The 12829-nt window shown below is 39.1% G+C and overlaps 1 protein-coding gene across 1 annotated transcript in view; it reads left to right on the top strand.

Moving 5' to 3' along the window:
- Positions 1 to 12829, top strand: part of LOC126253037 (protein RRP5 homolog) — a 172494-nt gene that overhangs the window by 36845 nt on the left and 122820 nt on the right. Inside the window, exons 6-7 of the mRNA XM_049954106.1 lie at positions 6422 to 6673; positions 12244 to 12467. Of these exons, the coding sequence (XP_049810063.1) occupies positions 6422 to 6673; positions 12244 to 12467 (476 nt within the window). The remainder of the gene's footprint in view (positions 1 to 6421; positions 6674 to 12243; positions 12468 to 12829) is intronic.

Below are 12829 nucleotides of genomic sequence, written 5' to 3'. Positions count from 1 at the left end.
TCTGTAAATGCAGTCATTCCACATACTCCATAAGTATTGTTCCATAGATTTTAAATGAAATGCTAAACTGACCATTTGTTTTCTTATTTCGTTTTCAACAATCTACCTGATATTCAAAGTTTCAGAAGTAATTTACCCAATTTTTCTCCAGAAAATGTTTGTTATTTAATTTTAATATTACCCAACATGTGTTTGTGTGTTCTTTTTGCCTTATCATATTCTATATGTAATTTTTTTAAAACTGTGTTGTATACAGGGTGACCCAAAAGTCCATTATCATGTGAAAATGCACTAATTCCCGGACTAATGTAGGTAGAGACAGGGTGTATGCACCCCAGGACTACTGGGATATCGAGAAAAAAACCAGGAATTTTTTCATCTGGGAAACAACCGTTAAAAACCCGAGAATTTTTTAGAATGCTGGAAATTTTTCATTATTTTAGTTTCCATTAATTTTTTGTAATTTCAGTAGGTAAGAACTGATACTCCAACAAAGAATTTTACTTTAGGTCGCTAATGCAGAATAATACTGCAGCAACAAAACATAAACAAGAGAATGACACCAAAATAAAACTTTATGGGGGGGGGGGGGGTGTCATTTACTACAACAAAACACAGTGCACACACGTGCATGCTGACAGCAAAATGTGTCAAAGCCTTTAGGATGATGACTGCGCAATACATCGTAACAAAATAAAGATTTCGATGAGTGTAACGTCACAGCTGTTTACGTTAGGTTTGTTTGAGCAGATGCCAGCAGCTTCATGGGCATACTCATAGCTGAAGTTCTGCATGTGCACCACCATCTTCAGCATCTGGCTACCTGAAGTGTGTCTATCAGCCGTATAAGCAGTAGCAGTAAGCAGCCATATGCTAGCTGAAAAATTTTTTCTAGTGTGCAAAATTAATGGGCGAGGTGGGGGGCCTTCATGTGACCAGTGTTTACGTTTTGTGATATTGCTGTTCCCTCTTTGTTTACAGCTTTCACATCGGGTGAAAACAAAATGGATTTTTGTGGTCGGGAGCTATCTAGTGAATTAAAATACATTCACATAATTATGGAAGACTAAAATTTTATTAATTTCAGAACAGTGAAGTTACTTTTGTTGGTTTGCTCAAGAAATTTGGCTTTTATCAATCTTTTATTTGAAGGGGAGTGTTTCATTCCACACTATTGCCTGGTTTTAACTGTTCACTGAATTTCAAGTGTACTTTTTCATCTTCTGGCACATACAGCATAATGCCATAATAAAGAACCAAACAAGACAATACACTACTGGTACTCCAAGAAAATTGGCATCCCAAAAACCTCACTGAGGAGCTGAATGCCAGTTAGGGTCTTACTTCAGTGTGAATCTGATATAAGAATGTGCAATTTAAGCCTAATTATGCGTTTGAATATGGTTTATGAAATTCTGATGTTGTTGGAGTATTTCTGATGTCCTGTCTGTTAGAAGAATTTCACAAATTTTACTTCTGTGAAAAACTATGTTTTCGATTGCGAGGCATGTTTCAACCCTTGTCTGATACCTCGTCTAGGCTTCACATTATTTCTTAATTTGTGTTGTTCACAGAAAGTTGTTCTTTGGTAAATTACAGACTGGCAGCACAACGTGTTTTACGATTATAACTCCCTACAAGGCTTTATATTTAGCCCTGGATTAAAATATAAACTGACAGTTATACAGCTTCTGAGCTTCACAGATAACCTTGTTATACTGCTTGAAAAAGTAATGGAAAACTTACTGTCCTTAGTTTTGGTGTATACAAACAGTATTTTTTTTTTGTTTTTGCAAGAAATTTGTATTCTTTCTTACTAGCTTTTTGCAGTGCTGTGTGGATGTAAACCTGCGTTGAAGTGAAACATAACAGTATCCCAGAGCAAAAAAAAAAAAAAAAAAAAAAAAGGTGTCACCTGTTAGCAAAGTGTTAGGGTACTTTGAGTTGTAGAGTCTTGTTTTGAAATGAATATTATGCCAAGGACTGCTTCTTTTATTTTGCATTCCTTGTCTGGATAGGATATGATAAAACAACAGGCATAAGTGCAATAACTCTGTAAATTCCCTCCGAACAACGTGTCACAGTGCTGCACATGGTCATGTGATGTCCCACTTAGCACAAATTTTCAAATAGAAATGGGACAAAAGGCATATAAGCGCAGCAAACACCAAGCATGGGCTTCCTATATCATCATAGCTGCTCATGCACAGTAACACCGGTTTTCTGGCGCTCTCAGGCAAGTATTGAAATGCATGTAAATTTTTAATAGACTGCAGGAAAATACTGCGAATGGTAGTTTGAGAAGCATTACTTTCAAAGAAAATTTCCTTTTACACAAGGTAAACTATGTTATGTGTGAGAATGTGTGATGAATTTCTTAAGTCACAGAGCATTTGACTCTCATTCAAAACTTGAAGACCAACCACTTAGAAAAATTTTTCACCCAAAATACCAGCCATGTATATCATTAGTTAAAATTTTACTGGCACGTTTGTGTCTGATGTATATTAAAGGGCAACACACACGAAGAAGACCAATATTGTATGTGAAAACATAGCTTTTCTTGTAGCCATATACTGTGTTCATTAATTTAAACCATTAACTTTTCCTATTTGTGTGTTCACGCTACTTAACAATGATGTTGCTATTGTCTGACTACAGCACGTGTTCTATGCTTTGAGTATCTGCTGTCATTGGCTGGCAAGTTCATGTGATGTGAGCTATGATTGGCTGAAAAAAGTGCACCACAGTCTTGGCTTCAGTTCTTCGGAAACTAATATGCTGGATTTGATGGAATTCGTATTTATGCTTTTGCAATAAGAAAATATGTAGTGTACATGTTGCAGCATCAAAGGTCTTTCCAAAATATGTTGTTTAACACAGAAAAAGTGTATTTTTACCCATGAAAAAGTGTATTTTCGTCTGGGAAAAAGTGTATTTTTAACCAGATAATCAGGGAGTTTTTTGTTGTCCACGTGTACACCCTATAGAGAGGTAAAACTTGACACATGTGCTTGAAATGACATAAGGTTTTATTGAAACCAAAAACGAGTGCAAAAATTGGCCAATATGTGGTTCTAGGTGCTGTTTGGAGAACATGAAGGCTTACCCTCCAGTGCTATCCATACTAAATGCAGCGCCGCCATGAGCTGTTAGCCACAGATTTTGAGTTGCAGAAAGCATTTGCAGTATGGTTACCTCAAAAAATGGAGGAAGATGAAAACAGGTTGTCTAACGTGTTGTGGACTGACGAAGCCCATTTCACACTCTGAGGCTCTGTCAGTATCCACAACTGCAGAATGTGCGCTACTGAAAATCTTAGAACTGTCATCGAAGCCCTATTACATGACAAGAAAGTCACGGTGTGGTGTGGATTTACTACATCAGTCATGATCAGACACTTTTCCTTCAAGGAAATGCAGGGTGCTGCTTTTCAGACTCTCAGCGTGGTGGGTTTGAGATACACAGATATGTTACAGAATCAGATCACACCTAGCCTAGCTGACAGATACTTGCTGGAAGATACGACTTTTATTCAGGACGGCATTCCAACCTATATTGGTACATGTGTGAATCGTTTGGTGAAGATTGCATGCTGAGCTACTGCTTTCATCATGCTTGGCCTCCCAGGTCCCCAGACCTCAACTGTTGTGATGAAAAGGTTGTGGGTTACCTGAAGTCACAAATATACAACCATCTGACCTCATTAGGGATGCTAAAATACAACATCCGATGGCAATTTCTCACCATATCTACTGATGTGCTGTACAATACTGTTCGCAACATTGTCCCTCGACTACAGTTATTGTTGATGAGTGATGGTTGACATGCTGAGCAGTTGCTATAAAGAACATCATCTTTGCTAAAAATCAATTGTTGTACTAATTATTGTTTTTGTATCACATGAAGCACCATCTGCTTATCATTGTGTGCACCTTTTTTTGGTTTCAATAAAACCCTATGTCATTTCAAGCATATGTCAACTTTTACCTCTCTACCTACATTGTTCTATGAAGTTAGGAATTTTCAAAAGTTAATGGATTTTTGGGTCATCCTGTACTGTGACTTGACTTGGATCTTTGGCTTTTGTAAAGCAACACATTACCAACTGAGATATCCAACACACTTCATAGGCCTCACAGCTGATAATTTGCCTGTTGTAACCTTTATTCCAAGAGTGCTAATCCAGTACAAGTTATACAGAACTACTTCTGAGGAATTGGGGAAAATAGACGGAAGTATTGACAAAATAGAGCTTTGAGTCAGGTTGTGCAATGAGATCACATACCTCAATTCATGAAACATTGTTGTTCAAGGCAGTGGTCTATCTGGTCTTGGAGACTTTTTTTTATCTGACCTTTCACAAAGTTTGGCTTGAAAAATATTCCTCTGCACAGTGGAAATTTCATTAATATTTTAATTTGTACTTGTGAGTGCAGCTGTACAGGTGTTCTGTTATGTCTCTAAATTGAGCTCACTTCCCGAGCACGGGGTCCTGGTTTCGATTCCCGGCAGGGTCAGGGATTTTCACTTGCCTCGAGATGACTGGGTGTTTGTGTTGTCCTCGTCATTTCGTCATCATTCATGAAAGTGGTGAGTTTGGACTGAGCAAAGGTTGGGAATTTGTACGGGCGGTGATAACCGCGCAGTTGAGTGCCCAAAAAACCAAACATCATCATCATCATCATCTAAATTGAGTAAAGCAAATTTAGGGATGATTGCTTTGAAGAGGATAGGGCTGACTTCTTCCTTAATTGGAGACTGTGCTACAGCTCTAATGATCTTGGAGTTGATGGGATGTTAAGGATAAGTCCAGATGATGGAAGTCTGACATGTGTTTTCAAAACACTTGTTTAGACATCTAACATTCAAGTTACAACCAACCATAGGAGCGCGAGTTAATGCAGTGTTCACAGAAAAAAATCTCTGGACGCAGGAGAACTCCTGTTGAAGCCCGGTTAGAAAGATAGGTAGCTCCTGTGTCCTGTTGAAGCCCGGTTAGAAAGATAGGTAGCTCCTGTGTCCATTCAGTTGGCTGCGCGTTTCCATCATAATCAGATGTATTTTCAGTGATTTCTGTTATTTTTCTTTGTTGGACACTGAAAAGAGTGAAATGGAAGACGAGAATATGGACATTGAACTACAACTTGACAAAGTAGAAAGAAGGCCAGCAATTTGGAATATAGTGTCAGAAACACATGAAAATAAAATTTTGAGATGGCAGGTTTGGGAAGGATTGGTTTTGGTCTTTTGTGAGGGAAATGCCTCTCAGGAGAAAAAAAGAAAAAGAAAAAAAAGAATAATATAGATAAGAAAATATTATTGCTAGCAAGTACACTTTTGTTCATGTTATATGATTTGCATGTTCAAGTCTACCTTCGACTAATGTCTGAAGCAGTGCTGGAGGGAATTGACACCATGAATCCTGCAGGGCTGTCCATAAATACATAAGAATACAAGTGGGTGGAGATCTCTTCTGAATCAGTGGTTGTCAAGGGTACGCGAGTGGGCCTTCTGCTCTGAAAGCCCACATCGATGATGTTTCGTTGAATGGTTCGCACGCTGACACTTGTTGATGGGCCAGTATTGAAATCTGCAGTCATTGGCGGTCCTGTTCTTGCAGGATGTTTTTCTGGCTGCAGCGATGTAGGAGATGTGATGTTTTACTGGATTCCTTATATTCACAGTGCACTCGTGAAATGATTGTATGGGAAAATCCCCACCTAATCGCTACCTTGGAAATCCTATGTCCCATTGATCGTGCATCGACTGTAACATCATGTTCAAACTCACTTAAATCTTGATAACCTGACATTGTAGCAGCAGTAACCGATCGAACAACTGTGCCAGACACTTGTTTTATATAGACGTTGCTGACCGCAGCGCCATGTTCTGCATATTTACATATATCTGTATTTGAATATGCATACCTATACCAGTTTCTTTGGCGCTTCAGTGTGTGTGTGTGTGTGTGTGTGTGTGTGTGTGTGTGTGTCTATATATATTGTCATTTTTATTTTTAGGTGAGTACTGGCCAATAATTGTGTCTCACAATTTTATATGTTTCTCTAGTACATTTTTCCTTTTGATATGTTTGATGGAATAAATCTTATAAATTTGTCATATTTGAAAATTTGACTGCAGTAACTAATTTAGAAGTTAGTGTTACATCAGTGTAGAAAACAAACTTCTTCTACCCAACTAATAAATTGATATGAGCGTATCACAGATATCTTAATATAGAAGATTGTTAACTTTCTTCCAGTGCTAGCCTTATAGTTCTGTCACTTTGATAATTCATATTTTGTTACTAAAGCATCATGAATCTTGAGGTGTCTGCGTCTAAATAAATGATGCATGTCTTTTACCTTTGTATTTTGTCTGTCATGAGTAAGTATAGGGATTTATCTATTTTGGACAGGTGCTGAGAAATGGACTTCGTGTGTTGTATAATGATGACAAAGTTGGCTATATCTCTGAGAGGCACCTGTCAACACCTGGCAAGAATCTGCAAAATTATTCTGTTGGCAGCGAGTTAAAAGCGAGGCTCCTGTATATCCTGCCTGCTGTTAAGATTGCATACTTTTCTTTAGACCCTACAATATTATCAGTAGATCTACCAATGTCACCATTCACTACAATTAATATTGGGGACATTATTGTCAAAGCAAAGGTAAATATATTGTGTCAAATATGTTTAAATCATTAGTGCAGTGTGATATTACTAAATATATTATTTTATCTAAAAATTGAACAAACTCACCACTATTTACGTAAATAATTGGTAGTAAAGGAGCCCAGTTAACAAATAGCAGGAACATTGAGTTGTTGGCAGGCGCACACAAAGAAAAGACAAAACTGCTACCTTTTGGAATAAATCCTTTACCCAGATGCAGTACACACACACACACACACACACACACACACACACACACACACCTACACCTACACCTACATGTGCCCTTACGTTGTGCTGCCTGGACACACAATGTCAGGGTTGCAGTTTGGCATGCGGACTGGAGCTGAAGGTTGTGTCAGTTCGGTAAAGAAAGAAAGAGGTGGGAAGCAGGAGAGGGGTTGGGGATGGGTAGCTAGCAGCTTGGAGGGAGGCAACAAGTGTGCAAAATAGAAATGAGGGAGGAAGAGATGACAGATACAAGGGGTGAATTGTGTGGTGCAGTGCTGGAACTGGTAGGAAGCAGCACACAATGAAGCTGACTTGGGAGATATGAATTGGGAGGAGGTGATAGGTGGAGGAAGAGGAAACTGTTCTGTGGTGGGTGTGGGGACAGTGGTGTAAGGAAGCCTTTTCTGGAAGTATTTGTATGGAGTGTAGCCATGTATATGAGTGAAACATGGACGATAAACAGTTTAGGCAAGAAGAGAGTAGAAACTTTTGAAAAGTGGTGCTATGGAAGAATGCTGAAGATTAGGTGGGTAGATCACATAACTAATGGGAAGGAACTGAATAGAATTGGGGAGACAGAAATGTGTGGCGCAGATTGACCAAAAGTAGGGATCAGTTGATAGGACGTGTTCTGGGACATCGAGGGATCACCAATTTAGTATTGTATTGGAGGGAAGTGTGTGTGTGTGGGGGGGGGGGGGGGGGGCTAAAAATCATAGGTGAATACAGTAAGCAGATCAAGAAGGATGTAGGTTGCAGTAGTTACTTGGTGATGAAGGGGGTTGCATGGGATAGAATAGCGTGGAGAGCTGCATCAAACTAGTGTTTGGACTGAAGACAACAGCAACAACAACAACAATTCATGCAGATTGTATGCGCAATTGAAATCATTGAATTCAAAGTGGATTTGCTTTGTGTATTCAAACACAAAACAGTGAACCTAGTGTTGTTGATTTAGGACAAAATACCATTTACCTGTGCATCCGCATGACACCACTTTTAGCATCCAAGTGAATAGTCTCTTATATGGTTACAAACAGTGTAGTATTTGATTTTCTTACATTGTAAAGTGAAGAAACAGTTTCATCCTGTGTTTTGAGAAGCAAGAAACATTGAAATGTTACACCTGAATGAAGCGGTTACTCGACTGATAACCAGAAACAATTTTTGCAAACTAATTAATAAAACCTTGTATTCGGATTGGGGTTTGATAACTAATCATTGATGAAATCTTCTCAGACTTCCATCAGTGTGGCTGCATTGACATGATTTACACAAATGTTTTGTCTATTCTGCAGCTTATTTGCCTGTCTTGTTTGCAAATTACTCTTGAATCAGTGGGTTTTGCGCCACTTCGGCTTCCTTGTTCATATGGCGATAAATTTGACAGTTAGATAATCTATACAAGTGTTGAAATGCAACAAAAATATTGTCAGAAAAGTGATTTGAGATCACCCCATTGACTAACAAATACGTAGTATCATGGTAATTAATTGCATTGCTGTGAAGCCAGTAATACTTGATTCATAACCCTTGTTGAAGATGATTGTATGTAATGGCTCCCAGTAATGCTTCCATAGTAAATAGATTACATGCACTGCTGCTGAGTGAAGTTGGCATTGTGTTTGCTCATCTTTCTTCCTCTCCTGTACGGTTATCATCAGTTGTTGGATGAGAATCATAACTTTAGTATACAGGGTGACAATTTTTGAACTACATGAAATAAAATCATCATAACATCTGAATGGTTTGTGTTAGGATGTTCAAACTGCATGGTTGGCCATGTGAAATGATGGGAATTAGTATGTGCATGCACAATGCAAACGTGCCTTCTTGTTGTCGGCCATTTACACGTGAAAATGTCACGGTACAGAGTGCCTGAGCATGTAGTGCTTGTGAAGGCCTACTATGCAAGCAGTAACGCCCAACTGCAGCGCAAAGGAAGTTTGTGACCAGTTCAAGCTGAAGGCAACCAGTCCAAGTGTGTTAAAAATCAAGAATTTGGTTCGCAAGTTTGAGAGAATGGGTAGTGTTAGTGATGACACTTTTGGCAATGTAGGTCGTCCAAAAAGGGTGAAAATGCTTGAAAACATCGAGAAGATGTGTGTTGTGTTTCAAACCAGCCCCAGCAAATCGATCAGACGAGCTGCGTAACAGGTGAGTATCAGCTGGGAGACACTGCAACAAATTGTTGTTGAAGACTTACATCTTTTCCCATATAAAATTCAAACCCATCAGCCTTGAAGCTCCAGGGACATGGAACAGTGGTTGTGTTTCGCCAAAATTATTGTCCTCAGAATTGACAAACAGGACTTTGATGTGAATATGGTTTGGTTTAGCAATGAAGTTAAATAAGCAAAATTGGCACTTTTGGGGGACTCAGAATCTGCATTTTGCGACTGATAAGTCTCTCACTCTCAGTGGGTGACTATGTAGTGTGCTATGTCCAGTCATGGGATAATTGGTGCGATATTCCTTGATGGCATGGTGACTAGTGAACGGTACGTGAAGGTTTTGTAAGCTGATTTAATTCCTGTTATCCAAAGTTACCCTGATTTTGACAGGATGTGGTTCGTGCAAGATGGAACTCGACTCCATGAAAGCAGGAGTGTGTTTGATGTCCTGGAGGAGCTTTTTGGGGACCGCATTCTGGCTCTGGGGTACCCAGAGGCCACTGGCATGGGCCTCAATTGGCCTACATATTCTCTGGATCCAAACACATGCTACACCTTTTTATGGGGCTATATTGAAGACAGAGTGTACAGAAATAACCGCAAAACCATTGCTGAGCTGAAAGCAGCCATTTAGGAGGTCATCGACGGCATCAATGTTCTGATACTTAAGTGGGTCATGCAGAATTTTGCCGTTGTCTGCACCACATCATCGCCAATGATGGCAGGCATATCGAACATGTCATAACTTAAATCCAAATACCTGTAGTGGTGTTTATATGTTGAATAAAGTTTGTAAGTAATTCATGTTTTTCTTTTTCATATAGTTCAATAATTGTCACCCTGTAGTTCAGTACATAATGGTTCATTTTAGCCTTTTCTGTAGTGGTGTACACGTAAGAAGGCAGGTGATGGGGAGATGTGCAGAGGTACCCCTGCCAGTAACATCATTCTGCTATTTTGGCCTTTAGCATGCACGTCAAGGTGCGCGTAAAACATTTAGCATTGATTTTCATGTTAATATAGGTTTGGTGTGGTTACTTGGTCACTGTAATTTTGAATATGGGTGGCATAAAGCAAACACAACAAGTATTATGTTAAAAAGCAACAGCGATAGTTTTCCAAGCATATAAATTCTGATAAGCAGAGTCAGAAGCAGAAACTGTGGTCAGGTATAGCACACACCACTGCATTGTCAGTTACTATGGTAGGTAACAACTGTAGCCTGAGGTGCGGTTCATAGACAGAGACCACACTGACTACCGTCTCTCTCTGCAAGGAATACATTGTTCTGCTGTCTTCTTACATACACCCCAATATAACAGCAGCTGTAAGTGCTGGATATTTATCAAAGGACACTATTGACCCTACATTTTGCCTGCCTTACAGTTAAATGACAGCTCTTTGGTTGTGGACATCAGTTAGGGACAGTGTGGGACATCATAGTTGAACTGCCCTGTGCGGTTTCTTCTTTTATGTAATGCTCCCACGCAGTCTATGAAGTTGTAATGAGCATTGCATCTCTCTCAGCCCTTCATTGTGTGTACAGGTGTTCCATGTATCTTGCAGGCAATGACAGTCACTTTCATGAATCATAGCGTCAAGTTTTCAGTGTGCCATGTGCCTATTTACACGCGTCGTATAAGGGGCATCTATTTGTGTCCTTGCATAATAATGTATATTCCCATTTAATATGGTGAAACTTTCATCACTTGACTCTCTTCTTGTGATAGAAGTGTGCATGAGAGTTATACATAAGCTAAAGGAGAGGCAACCACTAACCTATAGTGAATCAATGCATGGAGCACAGTAATATATAACAGAAAACAGCATTCACACTAACTTTTGAACACTAATTCTTTTTAATTCTTTTTTTAGCAATAGAGCACGCACGTGCGCGCGTGCGCCCCCCCCCCCCCCCCCCCCCCCACACACACACACCCTTGGACGACCCAATGCACGCTCCCGGGCTGTTGTGTCTGAATGTGTGTACTATTGCTAGTGCACAAAAACTACTGAATGCTATTTTCTGTTATGTCTTACTGTGTTCCACACATCGATTTGCTACAGGTGAGTGGTTGCATTTTTAGATATTGCTTCATCCAGGAATTTCCATTATTGGATATGAGAGTTGGTTTTACCAAATGCCTGTACACGGTCAATATAAAGTGTAAAATAGCATGTTAAGTTATAATGTGTGGTAATTTTGTTTACAAGAAACATTCAGTAAGTATGGTTTGGTGTCAGGACAGTTCAGATAATGGATGCATTTTTCATATGAAATTCAAATTAAGGCCTTTTCTGAAGGAAATGATGGTTTTACAGGAATGTGTGGATAAAATCCAATGCCATTACCATTGTGAATTGATTGAATGCCTGCACTGGACGAAACTTGGTTACTTTGTCACAGCATTGGGTACAGTTAATGTAGACCTCTGTGGTGTATATTGCTGCTAATGAAATCTCTGGCAGAAAGATGAGAGTGACACCCATGTCCCAGAATCTCAATGCAGCAACACAAATGGAAGTACGAAAAGATTTCATTGATGATTAGTTGTCAACACCAAGTGTTAGCTGAGTGCAATGTTTATTAGTGAATTTGATTGAAGGAAAAAAAAAAGTTTCTTGGTTTCTTCATCCAGATACAAGGTTTCAGTGTCTCCTGCTTGTCACAGTACAAGATGAAGCTGCTACTTGGCTTTACAATGTGAGACGATTTCACCAGCCCGAAAACTGGCTTGAACACCACAGCTCATTACTGGGCAAGGCCTATTCAAAATTGTATGCCATTGCCTTCCTCTGGCATAACTGATCCATAAGGTGTGTTTAAATGCTATGTACTATGTATTGTGCAGCCAGAACCATAGTGCAGCTTGACATTTTCCATGTGCTCAAAACATTATGAGAGGTGAAAATCATATTCAGTGCTAGAAAAACTCTATAGAGCATATGAAAAAAGAAAACATAAGTCTTGGACCCATATTTTTTATTTATCTAAGTACAAGAAATGAGATACAGAATATTTTTAAGCTTGAAGTGTTCCACAATTTTAAGTATACAATATGAAATGCACTGTTAGATTATTTACATCTCCCTCACTCAAAGCTTTGTCTGTTGTCTTTATTGTAATTGGGAAATAAATTTTAATAATGTTTTGTTTTACAGGTGATTGGTATTGATGCGAATGGTGTAAGCATTCGACTTGGAAAAAAGAACCAGGGTTTAAGAGGCTTAGTTTCAACGTTCCGTATTCGTAAGGAACTTTCAAAAGAACCAGAAGTATCACTTATTAAAAGATTGGGAAGGCTATACCCTATAGGTGCAAAACAGAAGTGCAAAGTCATAGGATATGATTTCATGGAAAGGTTATTTTTCTGCACTTTTGAGAAGTAAGTTTTACACATGACAGTTCACATTAAATCTGACATTTCAGTGGTAATCAACTGTATGGAATATTGACTTTCTTTATTATGTAAAGAGTAAGTGTGTGTGGGGGGGGGGGGGGGCGTGGCAGCTCTTGGGCTTGGAATCACCTTACCAGTTGTTTGTTGCACATTTTAGCAGGTAATAATTTATTCTGCAGAAGAGCTTGCAATTTTCTTACGTCTTAAAAGTTGATGACATATGACGACACGAAATCAGATAAAAGGCAGGAATGTTTTAAGATATCTTTTATGTGAAACTTCCTGGCAGATTGAAACTGTGTGCGCGACCGAGACTCGAACTCGGGACCTTTGCCTTTCGCGGGCAA

The sequence above is a fragment of the Schistocerca nitens genome, chromosome 4 (assembly GCF_023898315.1).
Source record: "Schistocerca nitens isolate TAMUIC-IGC-003100 chromosome 4, iqSchNite1.1, whole genome shotgun sequence".
Taxonomy (NCBI): domain Eukaryota; kingdom Metazoa; phylum Arthropoda; class Insecta; order Orthoptera; family Acrididae; genus Schistocerca; species Schistocerca nitens.
Note: the sequence above shows the minus strand (reverse complement) of the source record. Positions and strands in the feature narration are given on the sequence as shown.